This window comes from Hemitrygon akajei, chromosome 12 (genome assembly GCF_048418815.1).
Source record: "Hemitrygon akajei chromosome 12, sHemAka1.3, whole genome shotgun sequence".
Classification (NCBI taxonomy): domain Eukaryota; kingdom Metazoa; phylum Chordata; class Chondrichthyes; order Myliobatiformes; family Dasyatidae; genus Hemitrygon; species Hemitrygon akajei.
In genome coordinates, this window is record NC_133135.1 from 55,452,324 (window position 1) to 55,477,084 (window position 24,761).

Consider the following 24,761-nt stretch of genomic DNA (forward strand, 5'->3'; position numbering starts at 1 on the left):
CAATCCAAATTTCTTTCAAATGTTGAAATCAAACCCAAATCCACCACTTGCACTGGCTGCTCATTCCACACTCTCACTACCCTCTTAGTGAAGAAGTTCGCCCCCATGTTCCCTTTAAACATTCCACCTTTCACCCTTAACTCATGACCAATAGTCCTAGGCTCACCCACTCTCAGTGGAAAAAGCCTGCTTGCATTTACCCTATCTATAACCCTCTTAATTTTGCATACTTTTTTCAAATATCCCATCGTTCTCTAACACACCAGGGAATAAAATCCTAATCAATTCAACCTTTCCCTGTAGCTCAGGTCCTCAAGTCCTGGAAACATCCATGTAAAATTTCTCTGCACTCTTTCAAACTTTTTGACAACTTTCCTGCATGTAGATGACCAAAACTGCACACAATACTCAAAGTAGGCCTCAGCAATGTCTTATACAACTTCAACATAACATCCCAACTCCTGTACTCAATACTTCGATTTATGGAGATCAATGTGCCAAAAGGATTCTTTACAACCTTATCTATTGTGACACCACTTTCAAGGAATTATGAATCTGTATTCCCAGATCCCTCTGTTCTACCTCACTCTTGTGCCCTATCACTCACAGTACAAGTCCTATCCTGGTTTGACTTCCCAAAGTGCAATATTTCATACTTGTTTGCTTTAAATTCCATCTGCTATTTTTCAACTCAGTTTTCCAGCTGGTCCAGATCCTGCTGCAAGTTTTGATAGTCTTACTCGCTGTCCAATACACCCTCAATCTTGGTGTCATCTGCAAATTTGCTGATCCAGTTTACCACATTACCATCCAGATCATTGATATAGATGACAAACAACAATGGACCCAGAACTGATCCCTGATCAGTTCTTTGATCACCACTAGTCACAGGCCTCCAGTCAGAGAAGCAGACATCTAGCTTTTCTCATGGAGCCAATGTCTAACCCAATTTACTACTTCATCTTGAATGCTAAGAGACTCAACACTCTTGACTAGCTCCCATGCAGGATCTTGTCAAAGGCCTTACCAAAGACCATATAGATAACATCCACTGCTTTGCCTTTAAAAATGTTTCTGATAACTTCATCGAAAAACTCTAAGTTTGGTTCGATGCGACCAACATGCAAAAAGCCATGACGACTATCCCTAATCAATCCCTGTCTATCCAAACTCCTATATATTGACCTCTTAAAATACCATCAATAACTTACCCACTACTGATATCAGGCTCATTGGCTTATAATTTCCTAGGTTATTCTTAGAGCAGTTCTCCCTATCCACCGCACTTCATCCATGGCTATGGAGAAATCTCTGCCCAAATACCATCAGGGTATAACCTGTAGCACCAGATTCCAACACACTAGACCACTGTTATACTAAGATAAGGAATGCCTATGACTCCATGTCCTGATGGCATTTTGGGAAATCTGATCACTTGGCTGTACTTCTCCTACTGGCATTCAGGCAAAGGCTAAAGAGCAAGGCTCCAGAGATAAGGACATCAAAGATGTGGTCACGGGAGGCAGAAGAGTGGCTACAGGGTGGCTTTGAGTTGCTGAACAGGGCCATGTTCAAGTACTCATCTGTGAATCTGAATAAATACACTATGAGTGTCAAAGACTTTTATAAAAACAGTTGTAGATGAGCGTGTCCCCACAAGATCATTTACTCTTCCCCAACCAGAAGCCCTGGATGAACCATGAGATTTGCAATCCACTGAGGGCCTGATCAGAGGTTCTCAGGTCTGGTGACCAAGCAAATTACAAGAGGTCCAGGTATGATCTCCAGAAAGCCATCTCATGGGCGAAGTGGCAATTCTGGACTCAGCTTGAAATAATGAGGGAAGCTCGACAGTTGTGGCAGGACTTGAATACTATCACCTCTTATCAAGTTAAATCAAGCAACAGAGGCTTCACTTCCAGATGAGATCAATGCCTTCTATGCTTGGTTTGACCATCAAACCATGGAGGAACCATCACAAACTCCCAAGCCCCAGATAACCCAATGATTTCAGTCCCTGATGTTCAAGCAGCCTTCAGCAGGGTGAACCTATGAAAAGCATTCGGGCTAGATGGGGTACCTGGCCAAGTACTTATGACCTGTGCTGATCAACTGGCCGGAGTGTTCACTGATACCTTTAACCTCCTGCTTCAGTCTGAGGTATGTAGCTAATTCAAGCAAGCTTCACTTGTATGGTCCCTATGAAGAATGTGATTATCTGCCTCAATGACTTACATCCACTGTGATGAAGTGTTTTGAGAGGATGGTGATGAAACATACCAACTCCTGCCTGAGAGTGACTTGGATCTGCTCCAATTTGCCTACCCTCACAACAGGTCCACAGCAGATACCATCTTATTGCCTCTTCACTCAAACCTGGAACATCTGGACAGTAAAGGTACATACATCAGGATGCTCTTTATTGATGACAGCTCAGCATTCAATACCATTGTCCCCTCAAAATTAATCAAAAAGCTTCAAGACTTTAGCCTGAATGCCTTGCTGTGCAATTAGATCAATTTCCTCACTTGAAGGCCCCACTCAGTTCAAATTGGCAACAATATCTCCTTCACGTTCTCCATCAGCACCATAAGGCTGCGTGCTTAGCCCCTTGCTCTATTCGCTTTACACTTATGTCTGTGTGGCTAAAGACAGCTCCATATCCCATAACATCCTTAATGCTGATAACACCACTGTTGTAGGTAGAATCAGAGGTGTTGACAATTCAGTGTATAGGAGGGAGATTGAAAATCTGACTGAGTGGTGCTACAACAACAACCTCTCACCCAATGTCAACAAGACCAAGGAGCTGATATATTGACTTCAGGAGGAGGAAATCAAAGGTCCATGAGCCAGTCCTCACTGGAGGATTAGAGGTAGAGAGGGTCAACAACTTGAAACTATTTGGTGTTATCATATCCGATGACCTGTCCTGGGCTCAACACGTGAGCGCCATTATAACCATGTAACCATTACAGCACGGAAACTGGCCATCTCGGCCCCTCTAGTCTGTGCCGAACACTTACTCTCACCTAGCCCCCCCTACCAGCACTCAGCCCATAACCCTCCATTCCTTTCCTGTCCATATACCTATCCTTTTTTTTTTAAATGACAAAATTAAACCTGCCTCTATCACTTCTACTGGAAGCTTGTTCCACACAGCTACCACTCTCTCTCTCGTGTTACCCCTAAACTTTTACCCCTTAACTTTCAACTCCTGTCCACTTGTTTGAATCTCCCCTACTCTCAATGGAAAAAGCCTATCTACGTCAACTCTATCAATCCCCCTCAATTTTAAATACCTCTATCAAGTCCCTCCTCAACCTTCTATGCTCCAAAGAATAAAGACCTAACTTGTTCGACCTTTCTCTGTAACTTAGGTGCTGAAACCCAGGTAACAATCTAGTAAATTATGTAGAAATCACGGTAGCATCTCTACTTCCTTAGGAGTTAGTGAAGATTTGGCATGACATCTAAAACTTGGACAAACTTCTATAGATGTGTGGTGGAGAGTATATTGACTGGCTTCATCAGAGCCTGGTATCCTACAAAAAGTAATGAATATGGTGCAGTCTATCACTGGTGAAGTGCTCCTCACCATTGAGCACAGCTATATAGAGCGTTGTTGCCGGAAAGCAGCATCCATCATCATAGACCCCACCACCTAGGCCATGCTCTCATCTCACTGCTGTCATTTGGAAGGAGGTAAAAGAGCCTCAGGATTCACACCACCTGGTTCAGGAACAGTTCTTACCCTTTAAGCATCAGGCTCTTGACTCAAAGGGGTCAACTTTACTCAGCGTCACTTGCCCCATCACTGAAATGTTCCCACAACTTTCAAGGATGCTTCGTTTCATGTTCTCATTATTTATTATTATTCTTTCTTTTTGCATTTACACAGTTCGTTGTCTTTTGCTCAAGGTTTGAATAACCAAGTTGGTGTGGTCTTTTATTGATTGGTTATTACTCTATAATGGATTTATTGAGTATGCCCATGAGAAAATGAATCTCTATGTTGTATACAGTGACATAGAGTTCCTATAAAAAGTATTCACCCCTCCCCCCCCCCGGAAGTTTTCATGTTTTATTATTTTAAAACCTTGAATCACAGTGGATTTAATTTGGCTTTTTTGACACTGATAAACAGAAAAGACTCGCGTCAAAATGAAAACAAATTTCCACAAATTGGTCTAAATTTATTACTATTATTAAACACAAAATAATTGATTGCATAATTACTCACCGCCTTCAAGTCAGTATTTAGTAGATACCCTTGGCAGCAATTCTAGCCTAATTCTGTGTGGATAGGTCTCTATCAGCTTTGCACATCTGGACACTGCAATTTTTTCCAATTCTTCTTTACAGAACAGCTCAAGCTCTGTCAGATGGCATGAGGTTTGTGAGTGAATAGCCCTTTTCAAGTTTAGCCACAAATTCCTAATTGGATTGAGGTCTGGACTTTGACTTGGCCACTCCAGAACATTATCTTTGCTGTTTTTAAGCCAATTCTGTGTAGCTTTGGCTTAAGCTTGTGGTCATTGTCTCAGTGTAAAAACAAATCTTCTCCCAAGTCATAGTTCTCTTGCAGACTGCATTAGGTTTTCCTCCAGGATTTCCCTGTATTTTGCAGCATTCATTTTACCCTCTTCCTTCACAAGCCTTCCAGGACCTGCTGCAGTGAAGCATCCCCAAAGCATGAGTTTTTTCAACAGTGGCTTTCTCTTTGCCACTCTCCCATAAAGCTGTGACTGGTGAAGCACCCAGGCAGATGTTGCATGCACAGTCTTTCCCATCTCAGTCACCAAAGCTTGTAACTCCTCCAGAGTTGTCACAGGTCTCTTGGTGGCCTCCCTCACTAGTCCCCTTCTTGCACGGTCACTCAGTCTTTGAGGGAGGCCTGCTATTGTCAGACTTATACCTGAGCCATATTCTTTCTATTTCTTGATGATTGATTTAACTGTACTGCACTCCAAGGGATATCCAGTGACTTAGAAATTTTCTTGTATCCATCCCCTGATCTGTGCTTTTCAATAACCTTTTTACGAAGTTGCTCGGAAAGTTCCTTTGTCTTCACGGTGTAGTTTTTTCCAGGATACTGACTCACCAGCGGTTGGACCTTCCAGATACAGGTGTATTTTTACACCTTGACTACTCACAGGTGATCTCCATTTAACTAATTATGTGACTTAGAAAACCAATTGGCTGCACCAGTGATGGCTTAGTGTGTCAGGATGTGGTGTTTGGTGGTGAATACTTATCCAATCTATTAATTTGATTTTTATATTTGTAATTCATTTAGCTCACTTTGTAGAGATCTGTTTCATTTTGACACTAAAGAATCTTCTCCTGATCAGTGTCAAAAAAGCCAAATTAAATCTATTGTGATTCAATGTTGTAAAACAATAGAACATGAGAACTTCTGGGGGGGGGGGGAATACTTTTTATAAGCAGTGCATATGTACATTGATAATAAATTTACTTTGAAATTTGACTGTTGCTCTTTTGAATCAGGTGGACACTCTGACTGCAGCAGTGCGAGACTGAAGATGTGCTTGAACATTCCTGCCAGTCAGTCAGCATAGGTTTTCAGAGCCTTATCAGGTACAGCATCAGGGCCTGACACTTTGTGAGGGTTCACCCTCCAGAAAGGTGTTCTAACATCGGCCTCTAAGACAGAGATCACAGAGTCATCAGATGCTGCAAGAATTTGCACAGGAGTAGTTTTATTCTCCTTTACAAAGCATGCATAAAATGCGTTGAACCATCTGGGAGTGAAGCATCACAGCCATTCATATTGTTAGATTTTGCCTTGTAGGAAGTAATGGCCTGCAATTCCTGCCAGAACTGACGTGCATCCGATTCCTTCTTTAACACCAATCGGAACTGTTTCTTCACTCTTAAAATAGCCCATAAGAACTGTGTGCAAGACTCGTTACTTATCAGAACCATCTTAACCGGAAGGTATTTGCATACATTGGCTGCATGCACAGCTTGATACAGGAACATACATCAGGATGATGACTATATTTAATATTGTTCTCCTCTCTAGACATATACTTTTTAACCTACATGTGCCATCTATTTTGCATCTCCAGCAGAAGTGGAAAGTGACTCATATGAAGGGCGTAGAATTAGCAGAAATATGTTCCCAGGGTTAAATTCTATAGCCTGTGGCATGCTCAGGGAGATCCTCTTTAAAGAACAGTGAAATTGCCCTTGCATGTGCTGTGATAAAGACAGCTGTCATCAATCAGAAATAATAACTCTGTTTCTCCCTTCATAGATGCTGCCTTGCCCACTGAGTAAAACGTTTTTTTAAAAATGATTTTTTTTACTTCAATGTGTCATGAGACCAATTGTACATGATTAGAACAAATGACTGCGAGCATTTTTATTGTGACAAACTTTGGACATTATTGTTCATGTTGTAACATCTCCATGCAATCAATTATCAGATGTATGGAAAAGCTGGAAACAAAATCACAGAATTAACAATCTCAATTTAATTTGGTTTTTTTTAAAACAGAAATTGTGCCATGTGACATAAACAAACATTGAACAATGGTAATTGAAGTTCAGGCCTGTATTAGCTCATATGTTCCACTATGAATTTAAATACAGTTAATTTGGCAATACTTATAGCATTTCTTCTGCCTTGTATATTGTTGCCTCAGTGAGTTTAATCCTGTTAAATGGCTCCCCTTGGATTTCATCAAAATCCCTCCCTGAAAAATTAATCCCCAGTTCCAAGGTCCTCGTTTTATATTAGGCAAATCACAGTCTGAGGTATAAGTGTAATGGCATACTTTTAAAACTCATGCCAGAAGGTAATACCAAATCAGAGGAGACTACTTGCTGCATAAATTCCACTCCATTCGGAGATTTCATCGTACCAATATTAGAGGATGCAGTTTAGAAGAAAATTAAAATGAAATATGACTCATGCAGTATGCAACTAAAAGACTCAATTTGGATATTGTCATTCATTGGAACAGGCTTTCATTCCATCATTCAGAGGGATTAAAATTGTGGCTCTCAAGGTGTATTGAGATATGTCAATTTATCATGCAGCACTATGAGAAAATAAAAAAAGAATAATAAAACAAATTTAAAAACAATATACTAGATGGTGTGAATCTGAAGTAAAAAAAACTAAGATATTGATTTGGGCAACATGGTAGTGTGAAGGGGTGACAGGGCAGTGGTTAGCATAATGTTATTGCAGTGTCAACGACCCGGGTTCAATTCTAACTGCTGTCTCTAAGGAGTTTGCAGGTTAGCCCGTGCTCGCATGGGTTTCCTCTGGGTGCTCTGGTTTCCTCCCTCATTCCAAAGGTAAGTGGTCATATGGGTAGAATTGGGCAGCCTAGGCTCTTTGGGCTGGAAGGGCCTGTTACCATGCTGCGTCTTTAAGTATAAAGTAATAGTGATTCAGGTAGTTTTGGATAATTCAGACAGAGATCCTATTAGGTTTTCGATTAGGAACAAAAAAAGGTATGTTGGTTATATGTAGTGAGTGTCGTGTTCATATTTCAGTCATTTCTTTTCATTCTAGTTCTGAAAAATGGCAATGCCTTAAGAAGTAATTTCCCACTTCTACCTGACTTCATTTGACTTTCTGTTGTCTTCCTGATTTGTTTTTCCTCATTCTGAACCACACAGAGGTAAAGGTTTTGCCACATTTCTTAAATTTGTCTCAAAGCTTTTCCAAAAGAATGCTATATTGCAGTCACTTTGCATTTAACAATGTAGGTGATGCACCATCAATAACTCACTCTGAGATGTAGGAAGCAAGGTATCGGCTTTTATTGACTGGAAGAATGAACAACACTACATCCTGGGGAATGAGGCTGGGCAACAGGCCTCAGTCGCCTTTATACAGGGGTCTGTGGGAGGAGCCACAGGAGCAGTCCAGACAGGTATATGTAGTTCACCACAGTAGGTAAATGCAGAGACAACTCTGAAATCAATGCATTCCCCAAAGCAACATAAAATGAATAATGAGTTAATCAATAAACTTTAAGAAAGGAGGACAGCAAAAGAAAGGAAATTATAGGCCAGTTAACCTAATCTCAGTGGCTGGAAAAGTGTTAGAGTCTATTATTAAGGATGAGGTTTTGAGGTACTTGGTAAAATAAGTCAAAACGATCAAATAAGTCCAAGTCAGCATGGTTTCTGTAAAGGAAAATCTTGCCTGACAAATCTGTTACAGTTCTTTGAGGAAGTAACAAGCAGGGTGGACAAAAGAGAGGGAGTGGATGTCATTTACTTGGATTTTCAGGAGATGTTTGATAAGGTGCCACACATGAGGCTGCTTAACAAGATAAAATCCTATGGTGTTTCAGGAAACGTACTGGCGTGGTTAGCAGAATGGCTGACAGGCAGGAGGCAGTGAGTGGGAATAAAAGGGGACTTTTCTGGTTGGCTGCTGGACACCAGTGATGTTCCTCGGGGGACAGTGTTGGGACTGCTGCCTTTCACTGTCAATTATTTAGATAATAGAATTGATGGCTTTGTTGCAAAGTTTGCAGATGATTCTGTTATGAATGAGGAGCAAATCTGATGGACAGAAGGGTCCAGAATCGCCAATGCCCGCCCCCCCCCCCCTTTTGAGAATCGCAAGATCGCTATTATTTCGGGTCTGAGACCCAGGAAATGAGAGAGATACACATCATGTCAGGAATGAGAGAGAGAGAGACGCAGGATCACAGCAAAGGCAGTTGTTATAGACAACGCAGAATACACAACAAGGTGGAATGTCTCCTAACAAAAGCGGAACGGAACCACTGATTACTGCAATTGTCTCTTGGAGAAGGAATTGTGTATTGAGTACTGTACTATTCATTGAAACCCCTCAGGGGACAACCAGAGTGGTCTGGTTGAGGGATTGCATCATCCCAATCTGATTGACATCTGAGACCCCGTGAGTAAGGATAAAAGTCGGGTCTGGGGAACAACCCCTTTAGACACACCAGGAGAAACGCTAGAAATCCAGTGACAGCGTTTTATAGCGAAAGCCGGTGAGAGCTCGTGTGTGTCCTCCCTTGCCAGGGTGGCGGGCTCATCATGGAAGAACGGTTTAGCTAAAAGGAGAGGTCATACTTGAACGGCCACAACAACGAGACACCGACGGATCGAAATCATAAAGGAAGGTCGGCAAAAACAATAGCGGAAACTGTTCCCATTCTTCTATCTCTCTCTCTCTCCAACAATTGCAACACAGCGACAAACAAATACTGGAGCCTGTGGGAACTGAAACGAACTTTAGATTTCCATCGGACAATTCATTATCCCCTAGACAACGATAGAGCTTATTTCTTATTGATTATTATTATACCCGCACTTTTAGGTTTAGTATTGATGACGTATATTATCTGTATATTTGCATTGATATTATTTTTGTGTATTTTTATTAATAAATACCATTAAAAATAGTATCCCCAGACTCCAACAGACGCCTCTATCTTTGCTGGTAAGTAACCCAGTTACGGGGTTCGTAACAATACAAACATAGGTGAAGGGGTGGGTAGTGCTGAGGAAGCAATGTGCTTGCAGCAGGACTCAGACAAATTGGAAGAATGTGCCAAAAAGTGACAGATGGAATACAGTGTTGGGAAATCTATGATAATGCATCTTGATAAAAGGAACAATAGTGCGGACTATTATCTAAATGGGGAGAAGATTAAATCATCAGAGGTGCAGAGGGACTTAGGAGCCCTTGTGCAAGACTCCCAGAAAGTTAATTTACAGGTTGAGTCTGTGGTCAAGAAGGAAATGCAATGTTGGCATTCATTTCAAGGCAAATAGAATATAAAAGCAAGGAGATAATGCTGACACTAGTCAGGCTGCACTGAGAGTATTATCAACAGTTTGGGACCACATCTCAGAAATGACGTGTTATCATTGGAGAGAGTCCAGAGGAAGTTCACAAGGATGATTCAGGGAATGAAGGGGTTAACATACAAGGAGCATTTGGCGGCTTTGGGCCAGTACTAATTGAAACTTAGAAGAATGCAGGGGGATCTCATTGAAAACTACTGAATTTTGAAAAGACTAGATAGGATGGATATGGAGAGGATGTTTCCTATGGTGGGGGGTATCCAGAACTAGATAGTACAGCCTCAAAATTGAGGGGTGACCCTTCAGAACAGAGGTAAGGAGGAATTCTTTTAGCAAGAGAATAGTAAATTTCTGGAATGCTTTGCCACAGACTGCGGTGGAGGCCAAGTCCATGTGTATATTTAAGGTGGAAGTTGATCGTTTCCTGATTGGTCTGGGCATCAAAGGATATAGCGAGAAGGTATGTGTATGGGGGTTGAGTGAGATCCGGGATCAGCCATGATGGAATGGCTGAGCAGACTTGATGGGCTAAATGGCCTAATTCTGCTCCTATGTCTTTTGGTCTTATGATCTAAACGTATTTGGAGAATGACTCGAGTTTCTGCCTGAGGATCAGTTTCTGAGTCTGCAGAAACTCAGCAGATATAAACACTTCTAAGTCAAAATTGGGACTGAATAGGACATACAGAACACAGCAAGCAATACAGCAAAGGGACAGGCCCTTTGGTCCATGATACCTACGTCAACAACGATGCAAAATGAATCTAATCTGCATTTTCCTGCACGTGATCAATACTTTTCCATTCCTTTTATGTCATGTATCTGTCTAAGCACCTCTTAAATGCCACTATCAACTCTAATCCCATGAATATTGCCTCACCAAATGCTTCCACCCCTCACAATTCATGGACTACCTTTCTCTTCTGAAAGTAGCAACCTGCTTGGCGATGATTGCCAAGGTTGCCATGGTTCATTATCAGCCAACTTTAATTTTCAAGCACTGTTCTTACGTGTTTGCTGCAGTTCATCAATATTAATGTCATGCCCTGACAAAGATTTTAGTGTTGACGTTGTAGGGCATTTCATGTAATGGTTTTCTGTAGAGGCAGTGAGTTCTGCTGGTAGTGTTTGGGTTACCTTTAAAGATAAAAGATGCTTAGGAATGTTGTGTCATCCAATCAGGACGGTGGAATTGGGAGAAGGTTCTAGAGAATGCTGGAGTAGAGGTTTTGTGATGGATACTGAGGTGGGTTGAGGTCTTTTATTGGTGGGAGAGGGAGGGAGAAGAAGCTCAAGAGAACGGGCTGTAGCATTCAATCTGATGGGAATGTGTGATCTGATGGTGCCCAAGAGGGGGAATTCTACCAGGGATCCATGAATATGAGTTGGCATCATGAGTACATTGGACACAACAGTTTTTGGAAGATTTGAGCTCCAACCTGTGCTAATTTGATTATAATGGCCCTTTTGGGTTTTTTTCTTTCTTTAATAACTGTTTGGTTAAGTTAATATTCATAAATATTTTTACTTTATAATAGTATTCAGTGTATGCTCTGTTATTTCTTGCCACCTGGCAATTACATGAGAGCAGTAAGTTACACCGTATTCATACAGTTCAGGGTTCGGGGGGGCAAGACATCCTAACCTCCCGGGTTGGGCAGGACCCAAGTCAAATCTAACCCTGACATAGAGTCTGTATCACAGAGTTTGGTGGCTTTAGCAAGGGGCTAAAGAGCCACATCTCTAGAGATGGCCAGTAAAATGGGGTTTCATTAATAACCCACTTTGCATGTACTTAATACTTTAAACACCTTCTCCATTCTAACCAAGATATCTATCTATTCAGTTGGTCCATTTCCTCTTGGCCTTTTTTAAAAATCAAAGCACCTGTCCTAAGGCCTTCCAAACAATGAAATTGTTCCTACTCCACGACCTGCTCTGCTAGCTCTCTCCAGTTATTCACCACCCTCTGTGTAAAAAACTAACCCATCAGATCTCTTCTAAGTTTTTCACCTCACTCCTTATACCTGTGTCTTCGAGAATCCCAGCCCCAGGAAGAGGACTCTTAAATTCTTTCCTATACCATCTTCACCATGTGCAGTGTCGTATGACATGGATGATCATGGTCTACGTGACCATGATTATTCCTGGCAAATTTTTCTACATAAGTGGTTTGCCATTGCCTTCTTCTGGGCAGTGTCTTTACAAGACGGGTGACTCCAACCCTAACCCTACTAATACCCTTCAGAGATTGTCCACTTAGCATCAGTGATTGCATAACTGGTACTTGTGATATGGTCTAGTTGGTCATATGACCATCCACCACCTGCTCCCATGGTTTCTGTGACCCTGACTTGGGGGTGCTACACCTTACCCAAGGGTGACCTGCAGGCTAGCAATGGGGAGGAGTGCCTTACACCTCCACCCTGCCACCAACATATCCTATATAATGTACTTTATGATTTTCTAAACTTCTAAGGTTGCCACTCAACTTTCTACATTCCAATGAGAATTAACCCTATCTGATATCTCCTTATAACTAAAACCCCCTGTTCTAGGCAACATACCGGTCAACTTTTTCAGCACTTTCTCTATTGCTACCAGGTCCTTCCTGTAGTGTAGCATGTAGAACTGTACACGGGTTGTCTAATCAAATTCCTGTCATGCAAAGAAAAGTCATGTGGAGATTTACATCTGAAAAGACGAGACATATGTAATTCAATGTACTCGGGCTCCATTGCAGACAAAGAATAAATAAGCATAAAATTACATTGATTATTAATTTGTATATTTTCTCTGTAAGCCCACATTTCGAGGAGGGCAAAAATGACGGTGTTCAAATATTGTCTCTGTACTTTGGATTACAAAAAGTTAGATTGGCTTGGACATTTTACGTTGTATGGAAGAAATAAAGTCAGATATTACTACCACCTTTTACAAGGAGTATTAAACTTGTCTAAGCATGAATTACTAAGGCTAGCACTAATGCCGAGAACACTAGTCTTTAAAGTGTATTTTTCAATAAAGCAGATAATTCTTTATAAGACAATGAAGCTGAAGCACAAGCCTAATGTCAAAGGAAATAAAATGCAAAAAAAGCAAGAAAATTGACTTTTTCCAGATATTAACTCTTTCATGCTGTTCGGCTTTGTTAATTTCACATAACAACACTGAGAAAACTCACCAGCACTAAGTGATATTAATAATAGAACAATTAATCTTTCAATTCTGTAGTGCCTTTCATTATTACCTCAAGGTGCTTCAAAACATTTAAAACCACAAGTATGGAGACCTTTTAAGTTTAATCACAATGAAATGTTAGGAACCAGAAAACAATTTGTAAATCCTCAGCTTCCACAAACACCAGTGCAAGGAGAAATAGTTATAAAACTAGGATAATGCTAGTTTTGACAGAATTTTGTTTAATATATGAATACAGAAACAGGCTAATAATACGTGGATGCTATTTGGCAACCTGTTCGGATCCTACATGTGGAGGCAGAAGGCACATACGGTTCAAGTTCTGCTTAGTACACTTTTCCATTATGCCAGAGGATTGGAAGACTGCTCATGATACTGTCCTTTAAAATAGGACAAGGGAATAGACAGTATAATTTCAAGCTAGGCAGCCTACCATGAGTGAAGGGCAAATTATTAAAAAACAAAACAGAGGGAGAACATAAATCTGCAGTTAAGGAAACACAGGTTAATCAGGGACAGCCTATATGTATTGTTATTGTGAAAATGACTTGATTTCTTTTTTAGAGAATGTAACAAGCATAATTTATTTTTGCAGTCTGCATAGATCTTAACAAAACATTTGATGAAGTCCCACAGGGGAGAGCTCACTATCAGAAAAGACTGAACATGTAGTGCCTGAAATGGTGGTGGATGTAGAAATCTTTCATATATTGAAAAGGGGGAGGGGGGGAGAGAGGGAGGGAAGGAGGGAGAGAGAGAGAAGGGAAAGGGAGAGAGGGAGAGAAGGGGAGAGAAAGGGAGAGAGAGAGAAGGGGAGAGAGAAAGGGGGAGAGAGAAAGGGGAGAGCGAGAAAGGGGAGAGAGAGAAGGGGGAGAGAGAGAAGGGGAGAGAGAGAAGGGGGAGAGAGAGAAAGGGGGAGAGAGATAAAGGGGGAGAGAGAGAAAGGGGGAGAGAGAGAAAGGGGGAGAGAGAGAAAGAGGGAGAGAGAGAAAGGGGGAGAGAGAGAGAAAGAGGGAGAGAGAGAAAGAGGGAGAGAGAGAGAAAGGGGGAGAGAGAGAAAGGGGGAGAGAGAGAAAGGGGGAGAGAGAGAAAGGGGGAGAGAGAGAGAGAGAAAGGGGGAGAGAGAGAGAATAGCCTTTTAACTATCCTTTAAGACACTGTTCAATTTTTAAAATTATATTTTAAGTCATAAAGGGCAGAGTATTCCACCTGCAGCAAGTCACCCACATTCACAGCTGAACTCTGAAAACCATTTGAATTTACCACTGAGCAGTCCACCCAGCATCTGATAAAATGAATCATCATCAGTAAGACTGTGCACATCAAAAGGGAACTACAATGTTCTAATAAGATCACAAGGATGCCAAAGCAAGACTTGACCATAAAAAAAGATTTTTAAAAAGTTGAACAACCAGGTAAGCTATATTCTACTTTAGTCAGAAATGTTAACTCTGACAAATATTTAAAATAGTTTAAATAATGACTCCTTTTGTGTAATGCAAAGTTTTGGACATAACACCATAAATGTTATTAAATACAATCAGGTCCTTCCTGCATGAGTAATGCTTTACTGTAATTTGATTTATTTTCTCTATTTGATGTAGGCTTGCATGCATACTGCCATTTATAAGTATATAATTCTTTTGGCCATTTGATTCCACAAGCATCATTACTTGCACTGAAGCTGGCCTTTAGAGTTGAGGTCTGCTTCAGCTTTGAGCACAATAAGTTCAAACTTATTCATCTGTTACTATAGCACAGTCTCTAGCTACTATATTAACCTTCTATTTGAAAAGAAGCTTTACGTTGTTGAATTACATCTACAGAACACCCTTTATGTTTTATCCCTACCTTGGGGAGCTCTTCTATCTGATTTGCGTCCAAGTAAAGTTCTTCCAAAGATCGTTCAAAATTGAATATCTCCTTTGGTACATGTTGAAGGCTGCAATGCGAATAATCCAGCACCGAGATGACTTCTTCTTCACCCCGGAAACATCGGCAGGGCACCAGGCGGCCAATAAGTTTCCTCTTTGTTGTCATCTCCAGACACTGCACTGCAACAAAAGTAGCAGATCTTCTGGTCAGTTAGAAAGAAGCAACGCCTAAGACTGGTGCACTCCTTGACATTAATTCTAAGCAACAAGTTTTAGAATAGCTTCCTAGCAATTTAACCTCCCTTCTTGATTATGGAAAAGGATACTAGTAGTACCTGTCCTAATTGAACATTCTGATGCCCAGGAAGAGTGATTGTTAGCAAGGAATTCAGCTATTGTCATATTAACCAGAAGGTACATCAGTCAAAGATTGGATAAAGAGAGAAATATCAATAGATATTGTATGCAAAACTTAAAAAGTGAAACATTCCTAATTTTGTTTTAGAATTGTTTTTAGTAAAAACGTCACTACTTTAATCTTAATGCATGTGTTCAACTGTGCAATGCAATTCAAATTTCCTAGCCATACTGTATATACAAAGTGATGCTTCCTAATAGGATCCCAGCTCTAATATTATTTCAAGAAAAGGTTTTTCTCTCTACCCTACTGGCTCTTTCGATCCTTTTTAACACCTCAAAAATATTAATTAAGATCTGAGATTCAAGGGAGCACAATTGAACTGTGTAAAATGTTCTCATAGTTGAACACTATTAGCACCAATCTGATGAACTGGTACCATACTTCTGTCATCCTACCCATGCACTCCAAAGTCCAAAAACCCTACCACTGTACATGCTAAATGCTATCAGCGATAGTTTACTATATCACTTTTCAGCATCACCTTTCAGACTTTCTTCTTGTGCACAGGTTTTACTGGTGTACCTAAGATTATGCTAACAATGAAATTGGATTCATATTTATCTATTACTTATGTAAATCATTAATATGTGCATTGAAAGCTACGATTCCAATACGCATCTTCAATTAACTGAAGTGCATATCCTTTATACCTACTTTTTGTCTCCTACTTAATAATCAAAGTTTTAATTATGTTAATAGTTTACTCCTGATCTCATATGAGCTCAATTTTGTTGGGCTGGATCTTGGCAGACCCTAATAACCAATGGCTAACACTAGGCTCTACATATCCAGTTTGTATCTTTGAGCTGACAATTAAGGTCTCTTCAGCAACTAGATTCTGACACTCAGACATTTAAAAAAAAACCAAAATAATTAGCAGTATTTACAGTTTCTTAAAACGTCATTTACCAGTGAATGTATTGAATTTTGCCGTTAATTTCTGTAGTACTCTTTCATTATATTAATTGTATTCTCTAATGATGATCTCCATTTAAAGTCTTTAAAGCTACTGGATGCAATAGCTGAAATCAGCCAAGGTTGTCCAGATTGTTGAATGGTCCCAGGAGACTGCAAAGCAGCAAATAAAGCTGTGCTGTTCAAGAAAGGTGAAGAAAGAACATCGGAAATTTCAGATTATATAGCCTGACAATAATTGTCAAGAAAATACTTGAGCCCATTATTAAGAAAGTGGTTCCAACACACTTAGAAAAATATAATATGATTAGACAAAATCATGGAAGTATATGACAAATTTGTTGGATTTTTTTGAAGATGAGACCAATATGAATAGAGTATACAATAACATATACAGTAATAAGAATGAACAGGAATAGAATAGATCATTTTCAGATTGCAGGCTGTTTCTTGTTTGATGTTACAAGAATAAAATGCTAGTCCTCAATTACTTACAAATTAAATTAGTGACTTGTACCATAGAAAGCATTCTAACTGGTTGCATCACTGCCTGGTATTGATGGGCTACTGCACAGGATCAGAAAAAGCTGCAGGTGGTTGTGACCTCAGCCAACTCCATCAGGGTACTAACCTCCCCAGCATCAAGGACATCTACAAAAGGCAATGCCTCAAAAATGTGGCATTTCATCATAAAGGGCCTCCATCTCCTGGGACAAACCTTCTTCTTATTATTGCCATCAAAGAGGAGATACAAAAACCCTGAATACACACACTGAATGTTTTAGCAACATTTCCTTTCCGTCCGCCATCAGATTTCTGAATGGACAAAGAACCATGAACAGTACCTCACTACGTTTTCTCTCTTTTTGCATTACTTATTTAATTTTCATATATCAAAATTTCTTATTGTAATTTATAGTGGCTTTTTATCTATTGCACTGTTCTGCCACAAAACTACAATTTTCACAATGTATATAGTGACATTAAACCTGAGACTGAACATTTGCTTACAATACATCCAAGCTATTCATAATACAAAGTAAACTGTATAAAAATATAGAGATTTCATAGGGTTAAAGATGAATTAAATAAAGAAGGAAGTGTAGGTGGGTGAAGTTTAATGTAGGCAGCTAAGGTAAACTTTGGTATTCAGAGAGCTCTGCATGAATCACAGAAATATCCAGTTAAAGCAAGCATTAAAAAGGTGAACAACATGTTGGCTTAATGGCAGTGGGTTAGAGTAGATGACTAAAGAACCCTTGTTGTAATTATATGGAGTTTCCATGGTGAGACCATACTTTTTACAGTTCTTTCTTGTTTTTGTCTCTTCTTAAAAATATATATCCATGGTTTTAAAGCAGTGCAGAGACTGATTATGAAGGAAGTTGGGTGGAATGAACCTCTTTTCTCCGGAGTTTAGAAGATTAATAGATCATCTCATTAAAGGATCTGAAGGGGTTGATGAGATGGATGCTTAGGCCAGTCTAGTAGCTAGCAAATTAGATTAGCTCACTACCATTGCAACCATTGTATGCTGCCATACAAGGGAATATACATTTCCCTTACAGACAGAGATAGTCAAATTTATATTAGGAAATAAAGCACGACTCAGGAATTAAACAACTATTTTATGTCTATCTTTATGGCAGAAGAGACATATTACCTGTCAGAATTACTGAGATCCAAGAGTCTAACAAGAACAAGGAAATGAAGGGAATAAGTATTGGTTAAAAAGCAGAGGAAAGGGTGAGAATAAAAGCTAATAAATCCCAAGGATCCAATGATTTATATCCCAGAGTTTTTAAACAGTTGGCCATACAGATGATGAATATTTTGGTTAGAGAATATTACAGATTTTATATGGTTCCTGTTGAACAGATGATAGAAAATGTGATCTTAACATCTAATAAAGGAAAGAGAAAGAAAACAAGGAATTACCTCATTATCCCATTATGGAATCCATAATAAAAAGGTATCATAATAGTAGGAGGTATAATAATAGTAGCTTGATAAATATAATAGGATTGTTCAGTCAGCAATGGATTTAAGAAATGACCATTCTACTGGAGTAGCAGCATGATAGATACAATATAATATTGTACATAAGTCAATAAAGCTAGTTTTTTTTTTAAATGGTAAGAGTTTGGATAGAGTTGATGCCTTTATGCAAATGTACCTTAAAGCTAACTTCAAGACACACAAGGGAAATCATGTGGGATGTTAGCATTCATTACAAACATGATTCAAGTACAAAAGTAAAAATGCCTTACAACAATTACATACTCTTCTGAAGCCGGATCTGAGATGCTGCATATCATTTTGATCTCTTAAGTCAAACAGAATATACTTGCCATTGAAGAATTGCAGCATATGTTCGCTAGAATGATTGCAAGAATGGCAGCGTGCCATCAGGAAAGAGCAAACCAGGAAAGACACTTTGTAAGAAAGAACATAAGAAATAGGAGCAGGAGTAGGCCATCTGGCCCATCGAGCCTGCTCCACCATTCAATAAGATTATGGCTGATCTGGCCATGGACTCATCTCCACCTACCTGCCTTTGCCACATAACCCCTAATTCCCCTACGATACAAAAATCTATCCAACCTTGTCTTAAATATACTTACTGAGGTAGCCACCACTGCTTCATTGGGCAGAGAATTCCACAGATTCACCACCCTCTGGGAAAAGCAGTTCCTCCTCATCTCCATCCTAATTCTACTCCCCTAAATCTTGAGGATATGTTCCTTTGTTCTAGACTCACCTACCAGTGGAAACAACCTTCCTGCCTCTATCCCATCTATTCCTTTCATAATTTTATATGTTTCTAAAAGATCTCCTCTCATTCTTCTGAATTCCAGTGAGTCCAGTCTCAAGTGACTCATCTCTCCTCACAGTCTAACCCCCTCATCTCTGGAATCAACCTGATGAACCTCCTCTTTACCACTTCCAAAGCCAGTATATTCCTCCACAAGGAGACCAGAACCTCACGCAGTACTCTAGGTGTGGCCTTACCAGTACCCTGTACAGTTGCAACATAACCTCCCTGCTCTTAAATTCAATCCCTCTAGCAACGAAGGCCAACATTCCATTTGCCTTCTTGATAGCCTGCTGTACCTGCAAACCAACCTTTGGTGATTTATGTACAAGTATTCCCAAGTGGCACCGCACAGCAGCATACTGCAGTCTTTTTCCATTTTTCCTTCCAAACTGGATGAGCCCACATTTACCAACATTGTACTTCAGCTACCAGTCCCTTACCCATTCACTTAACTTATCTATATCTCTTTGCAGACTTTCCATATCGACTGCACAATTCGCTTTTCCACTCAATTTAGTGTCATCAACAAACTTAGATGCACTACACTCGGTCCCCTCTTCCAGATCGTTAATGTATATCATGAAAAGTTGCTGGCCCAGCACCGACTACTGTGGCACACTGCTAACCACTGATTGCCAACCAGAGTAACACCCCTGTATCTCAACTCTCAGCTATCAATTAGTTAACCAATCCTCTATCCATGTTAATACATCACTCCCAACTCTATGCATCCTTATCTTAAGGGTAAGTATTTTATGCGGTACCTTATTGAATGCCTTCTGGAAATCCAAGTAAGTAACGTCTATCTGTTCCCCTCTATCCACTGCACAAAGTCATCCAGAAAGTTTGTCAAACAGGACCTGCTTTTGCTGAATCCATGCTGCATCTGCCTGATGGATCCATTTCTTTCCAGATGCCTCACTAGTTCTTTAATGATAGCTTCAAGGATTTTCCCATCTACTGATGTTAAACTAACTGGCCTATAGTTACCTGCCTTTTGCCTACATCCTTTTTTGAACAGTGGCATGATATTCTTCGCCTTTCAATCTGCCGGGACCTGCCCAGAGCCCAAATAATTTTGGTAAGTTATCACCAAAGCCTCTGCTACTGTATAACTTCTGCCATTTCTTTCAGTACCCGGGGATGCATTCCATCAGGACCAGGGGACTTATCTACCTTCAGGCCCACAAGTTTGCTCAGCACTACCTCTTTAATGATAGCTATTGGACTGAGGTCCTCGCCTCCCATCATATCTATAATATGTCTCTTTGGCATGTTAAATATGTCCTCCACTGTGAAGATCAACACCAAACAGTCATCCAAAAACTCTGCCATTTCTTCATTACCCAATATCAATTCTCCCTTCTCGTCCTCCAAGGACCCACATTCACTTTGGCCACTCTTTTCTGCTTTAAATAATTATAAAAAACTTTTACTAGCCGTTTTTATATTTTGTGCTAGTTTATTTTCATAATCTATATTCCCTTACTTTATTGCTTGCTTTGTAGCTCTTTTTTGCTTTTTAAAGTTTTCCCAATCTTTCAGTTACACATTACCCTTGGTGACTCTGTATGCACAAGCTTTTAGCTTTGTCTTCTTTTATTTCCCAAGTTATCCATGACTAACTCTCCCCACCTTACTGTCCTTACTTTTAACCGGAATATACTTCTGTTGAGCACTGTGAAAAATCTCGTTGAAAGTCTTCCACTGTTCCTCAACTGTCCTACCAAATAGCCTGTGTTCCCAGTCTACACTAGCCAAATCCTCCCTCATCCCATTGTAGTCTCCATTGTTCAGGCATAACACATTGGTTTTAGATCGAATATTACACCCTCCATTTGTATGAGAAACTCAGTCATACTGTGATCACTCTTTCCAAGAGGATCCTTAACAACAAGATCACTAATTTTACCTGTCTCGTTGCACAGGACCAGATCTAAGATAATACATTCCCTTATAGGTTCATTAACGTGCCGCTCAAGAAAGCCATCACACATGCATCCTATGAAGTCCTCCTCAAGACAGCCTCAACCAACTTGATCCACCCAATCTACGTGCAGGTTGAAGTCCCCATGATAACTGCTGTTCCATTGTTTGATGCCTCAGATATTTCTCTGTTTATTGCCTGTGCCACTGTAACGATATTATTTGGCAGCTGACAGACCACTCCCCACTGGAGATTTCTTCTCTTTGCTATTCCTAATCTCTACCCAGATGGATTCAACATTCTGCACCGTAGATCTTATATCGTCTCTCAATATCGCCCTAATTTCATTTTAATTAAGAGCGCTGCCTTACCTTCCTGCCGATCCTTCCATATTACATGACATCCTTGGATATTGAATTCCCAGTCCTCTCCACCTTGCAACCACGTTTCTGTAATGGCCACTAAATCACACCCCTTTGTACTGATTTGTGCCACAAGTTCACTGACCTTGTTTCGAATACTGCAGGCAGTTAGATAAAGTGTGCTTACACTCATTGCACTTTTAAAATCTTGCAATCTTTTTCTCTTTTGCACTTGACTTTTCTTCAATCCACTCTTACTTTCCTCTGTTATTCTTTGCTTTTACTTTATCTTTATCCACACTTTTCTTTTTTACTTTATCCATACTTCTCCAATCTGTTGAACCCACCCCTCAACTATTTATTTTAAAGCCCAATCCACAGCCCGAGTTATGCGATTCACTAGGATCCAGGTCTCATCACGGTTCAGGTGGAGCCCGTCCCATTTGTACATCTCCCTCCTTCCCCAATACTGGTGCCAATTTCCCATGAATTCAAACCCATTTCTCCAACACCAAACCTTGAGCCACACATTTAACCCTTTAATCTTCTTCACCCTATACCAATTTACACAAGGCTGAAGTAGTAATCCAGAGATTACCATCTTTTTGGTTCTGCTTTTTAATTTGGACTCGCTTTTTAATTTGGTCCCTAGCTGCTCAAATTCCCTCAGCAAAACCTCTTCCCGCAGTCTACCAATGTCATTGGTACCCACATGGATCACGACAAATGGATCTTTTCCTTCCCACTGCAAATTCCTCTGTAAGTTAGATAAGATATCCCGACCCCAGGCACCCAGCAGGCAACACAGACTTGCAACAGACTATTCCGTTAGGTTGCTCACTTTTCCTACAGCCCCCACTCTCATCCACGCAGGGTGCAAGAACCTCAGACGTGTTGGACAAACTCAAGGGCTGAGACTACTTCATCACTGTCTCTTGGATCCCACTATCCACCTCACTCGCAGTTACACCCTTTTGGCCCTGACCACAGACTGAATTTGAGGCAGCAAATCATGTGTGACTACCTCCTAAAACAGAGTGTTTAGGTAAATCTCCCTCCCTGATGTGCCACAGCGTCTGAAGCTCAGATTCCAGGTCATCAATATTAAACCTGAGTGCCTCGAGCAGCCAATACTTGTTGCAGACATGGTCACCAGGAACCACAATGGGGTCCACAAGCTCCCACATCACGCAGCTACAGCCTGATCCCTACTTTATTTGATTAGCTGCAAATTAGTGACTTTTTATTCCACAACTACAAAAGCCTTACCTGTGCCTCCACGCTGAAGCTCTTGAGCCAAAGCCTCAAGTTTCCACTCCTACACTGGTCCAATCACACAATGGCCGCTCCACTTTGACCTTGCTTTACTTTTATCTGCTCCTGCTAATGAACTGCGAATCGATTGGTCTGCCACTAATGTACCAAGCCCCGCGAAATGCTCCTTTTTTAAACTCTTCTCCCCGACCTGTGTGAAGGTCTCTCTCTCTCTCTCTCTCTCTCTCTCTGCAAATTGATTGGTCTGCCGCTAATGTCAAATTTTGTAACTTATAAAATACTCACCAAGCTTATTAGGCTGGATGCAGGGAGGAAGTTTCTGTGGCTAATGAGTCGCAAGCCCAGGGTCAAAGTCTCAGAATAATGGATAAGCCACTTGACAAACATATGGAGGGAATGTATCATTAAAATTCTGTACCCTGGGTAGCTGCAGAGTCCCACTCCTTGATTTAGCATAAAATAGAGATTTATATATGCATTTTTGAGCATTGGAGGAATAAAGGGATAAATGACAACTGGTGGAACAGACTCAAGGTCTGGATGCCTACTGCCCTTTTTTTTAATGTTTCCAGTATTTCCTGCTCCTAGTTCGGATGTCCAGCATCTGCAGGATATCTTTTGGACTATTAACTTCTATAGTACTTTCCTCTTCATCATATTAATTACAATAAATTTCAGTCTTATTCACCCCTTAGTTCCAAACTGTGTCTGTAATGTTTCCTGTGTCTTTCATAGAAACATAGAAACATAGAAAATAGGTGCAGGAGTAGGCCATTCGGCCCTTTGAGCCTGCACTGCCATTCAGTATGATCATGGCTGATCATCCAACTCAGAACCCTGTACCTGCTTTCCCTCCATACTCCCTGATCCCTTTAGCCACAAGGGCAATATCTAACTTCCTCTTAAATATAGCCAATGAACCGGCCTCAACTGTTTCCTGTGGCAGAGAATTCCACAGATTCACCACTCTCTGTGTGAAGAAGTTTTTCCTCATCTCGGTCCTAAAAGGCTTCCCCTTTATCCTTAAACTGTGACCCCTCATTCTGGACTTCCCCAACAACAGAAACAATCTTCCTGCATCTAGCCTGTCCAATTCCTTTAGAATTTTATATATTTCAATAAGATCCCCCCTCAATCTTCTAAATTCCAGTGAGTATAAGCCTAGTTGATCCAGTCTTTCTTCATATGAAAGTCCTGCCATCCGAGGAATCAATCTGGTGAACCTTCTTTGTACTCCCTCTATGGCAAGAATGTCTTTCCTCAGATTAGGGGACCAAAACTGCACACAATACTCTAGGTGCGGTCTCACCAAGGCCTTGTACAACTGCAGTAGAACCTCCCTGCTCCTGTACTCAAATCCTTATGCTATGAATGCCAACATACCATTTGCCTTTATCACCGCCTGCTGTACCTGCATGCCCACTTTCAATGACTGGTGTACAATGACACCCAGGTCTCGTTGCACCTCCCCTTTTCCTAATCGGCCACCATTCAGATAATAATCTGTTTTCCTGTTCTTGCAACCAAAGTGGATAACCTCACATTTATCCACATTAAATTGTATCTGCCATGAATTTGCCCACTCACCTAACCTATCCAAGTCACCCTGCATCCTCTTAGCATCCTCCTCACAGCTAACACTGCCGCCCAGCTTTGTGTCATCCGCAAACCTGGAGATGCTGCATTTAATTCCCTCGTCTAAATCATTAATATATATTGTAAACAACTGGGGTCCCAGCACTGAGCCTTGCAGTACCCCACTAGTCACTGCCTGCCATTCTGAAAAGGTCCCATTTACTCCCACTCTTTGCTTCCTGTCTGCCAACCAATTCTCTATTCTCATCAATATCATACCCCCAATACCATGTGCTTTAAGTTTGCACACTAATCTCCTGTGTGGGACCTTGTCAAAAGCCTTTTGAAAATCTAAATATATCACATCCACTGGCTCTCCCCTATCCACTCTACTAGTTACATCTTCAAAAAAATTCTTTAAGATTCGTCAGACATGATTTTCCTTTCACAAATCTATGCTGACTTTGTCCGATGATTTCACCTCTTTCCAAATGTGCTGTTATCACATCTTTGATAACCGACTCCAGCATTTTCCCCACCACCGATGTCAGAC

At 40.6% G+C, this 24,761-nt stretch overlaps 1 protein-coding gene across 18 annotated transcripts in view; it reads right to left on the reverse strand.

Moving 5' to 3' along the window:
* lrrc7 (leucine rich repeat containing 7) overlaps positions 1 to 24,761 on the reverse strand; it is a 584,278-nt gene that overhangs the window by 236,967 nt on the left and 322,550 nt on the right. For 13 of the 18 annotated variants that reach the window (XM_073063123.1, XM_073063125.1, XM_073063124.1 and 10 more), the window contains one exon: positions 14,893 to 15,095. In XM_073063123.1, coding sequence (XP_072919224.1) covers positions 14,893 to 15,081 — 189 coding nt within the window. In that variant the 5' untranslated portion in view covers positions 15,082 to 15,095. The remainder of the gene's footprint in view (positions 1 to 14,892; positions 15,096 to 24,761) is intronic. The other 5 variants (XM_073063127.1, XM_073063136.1, XM_073063138.1 and 2 more) reach the window with 1 other exon arrangement.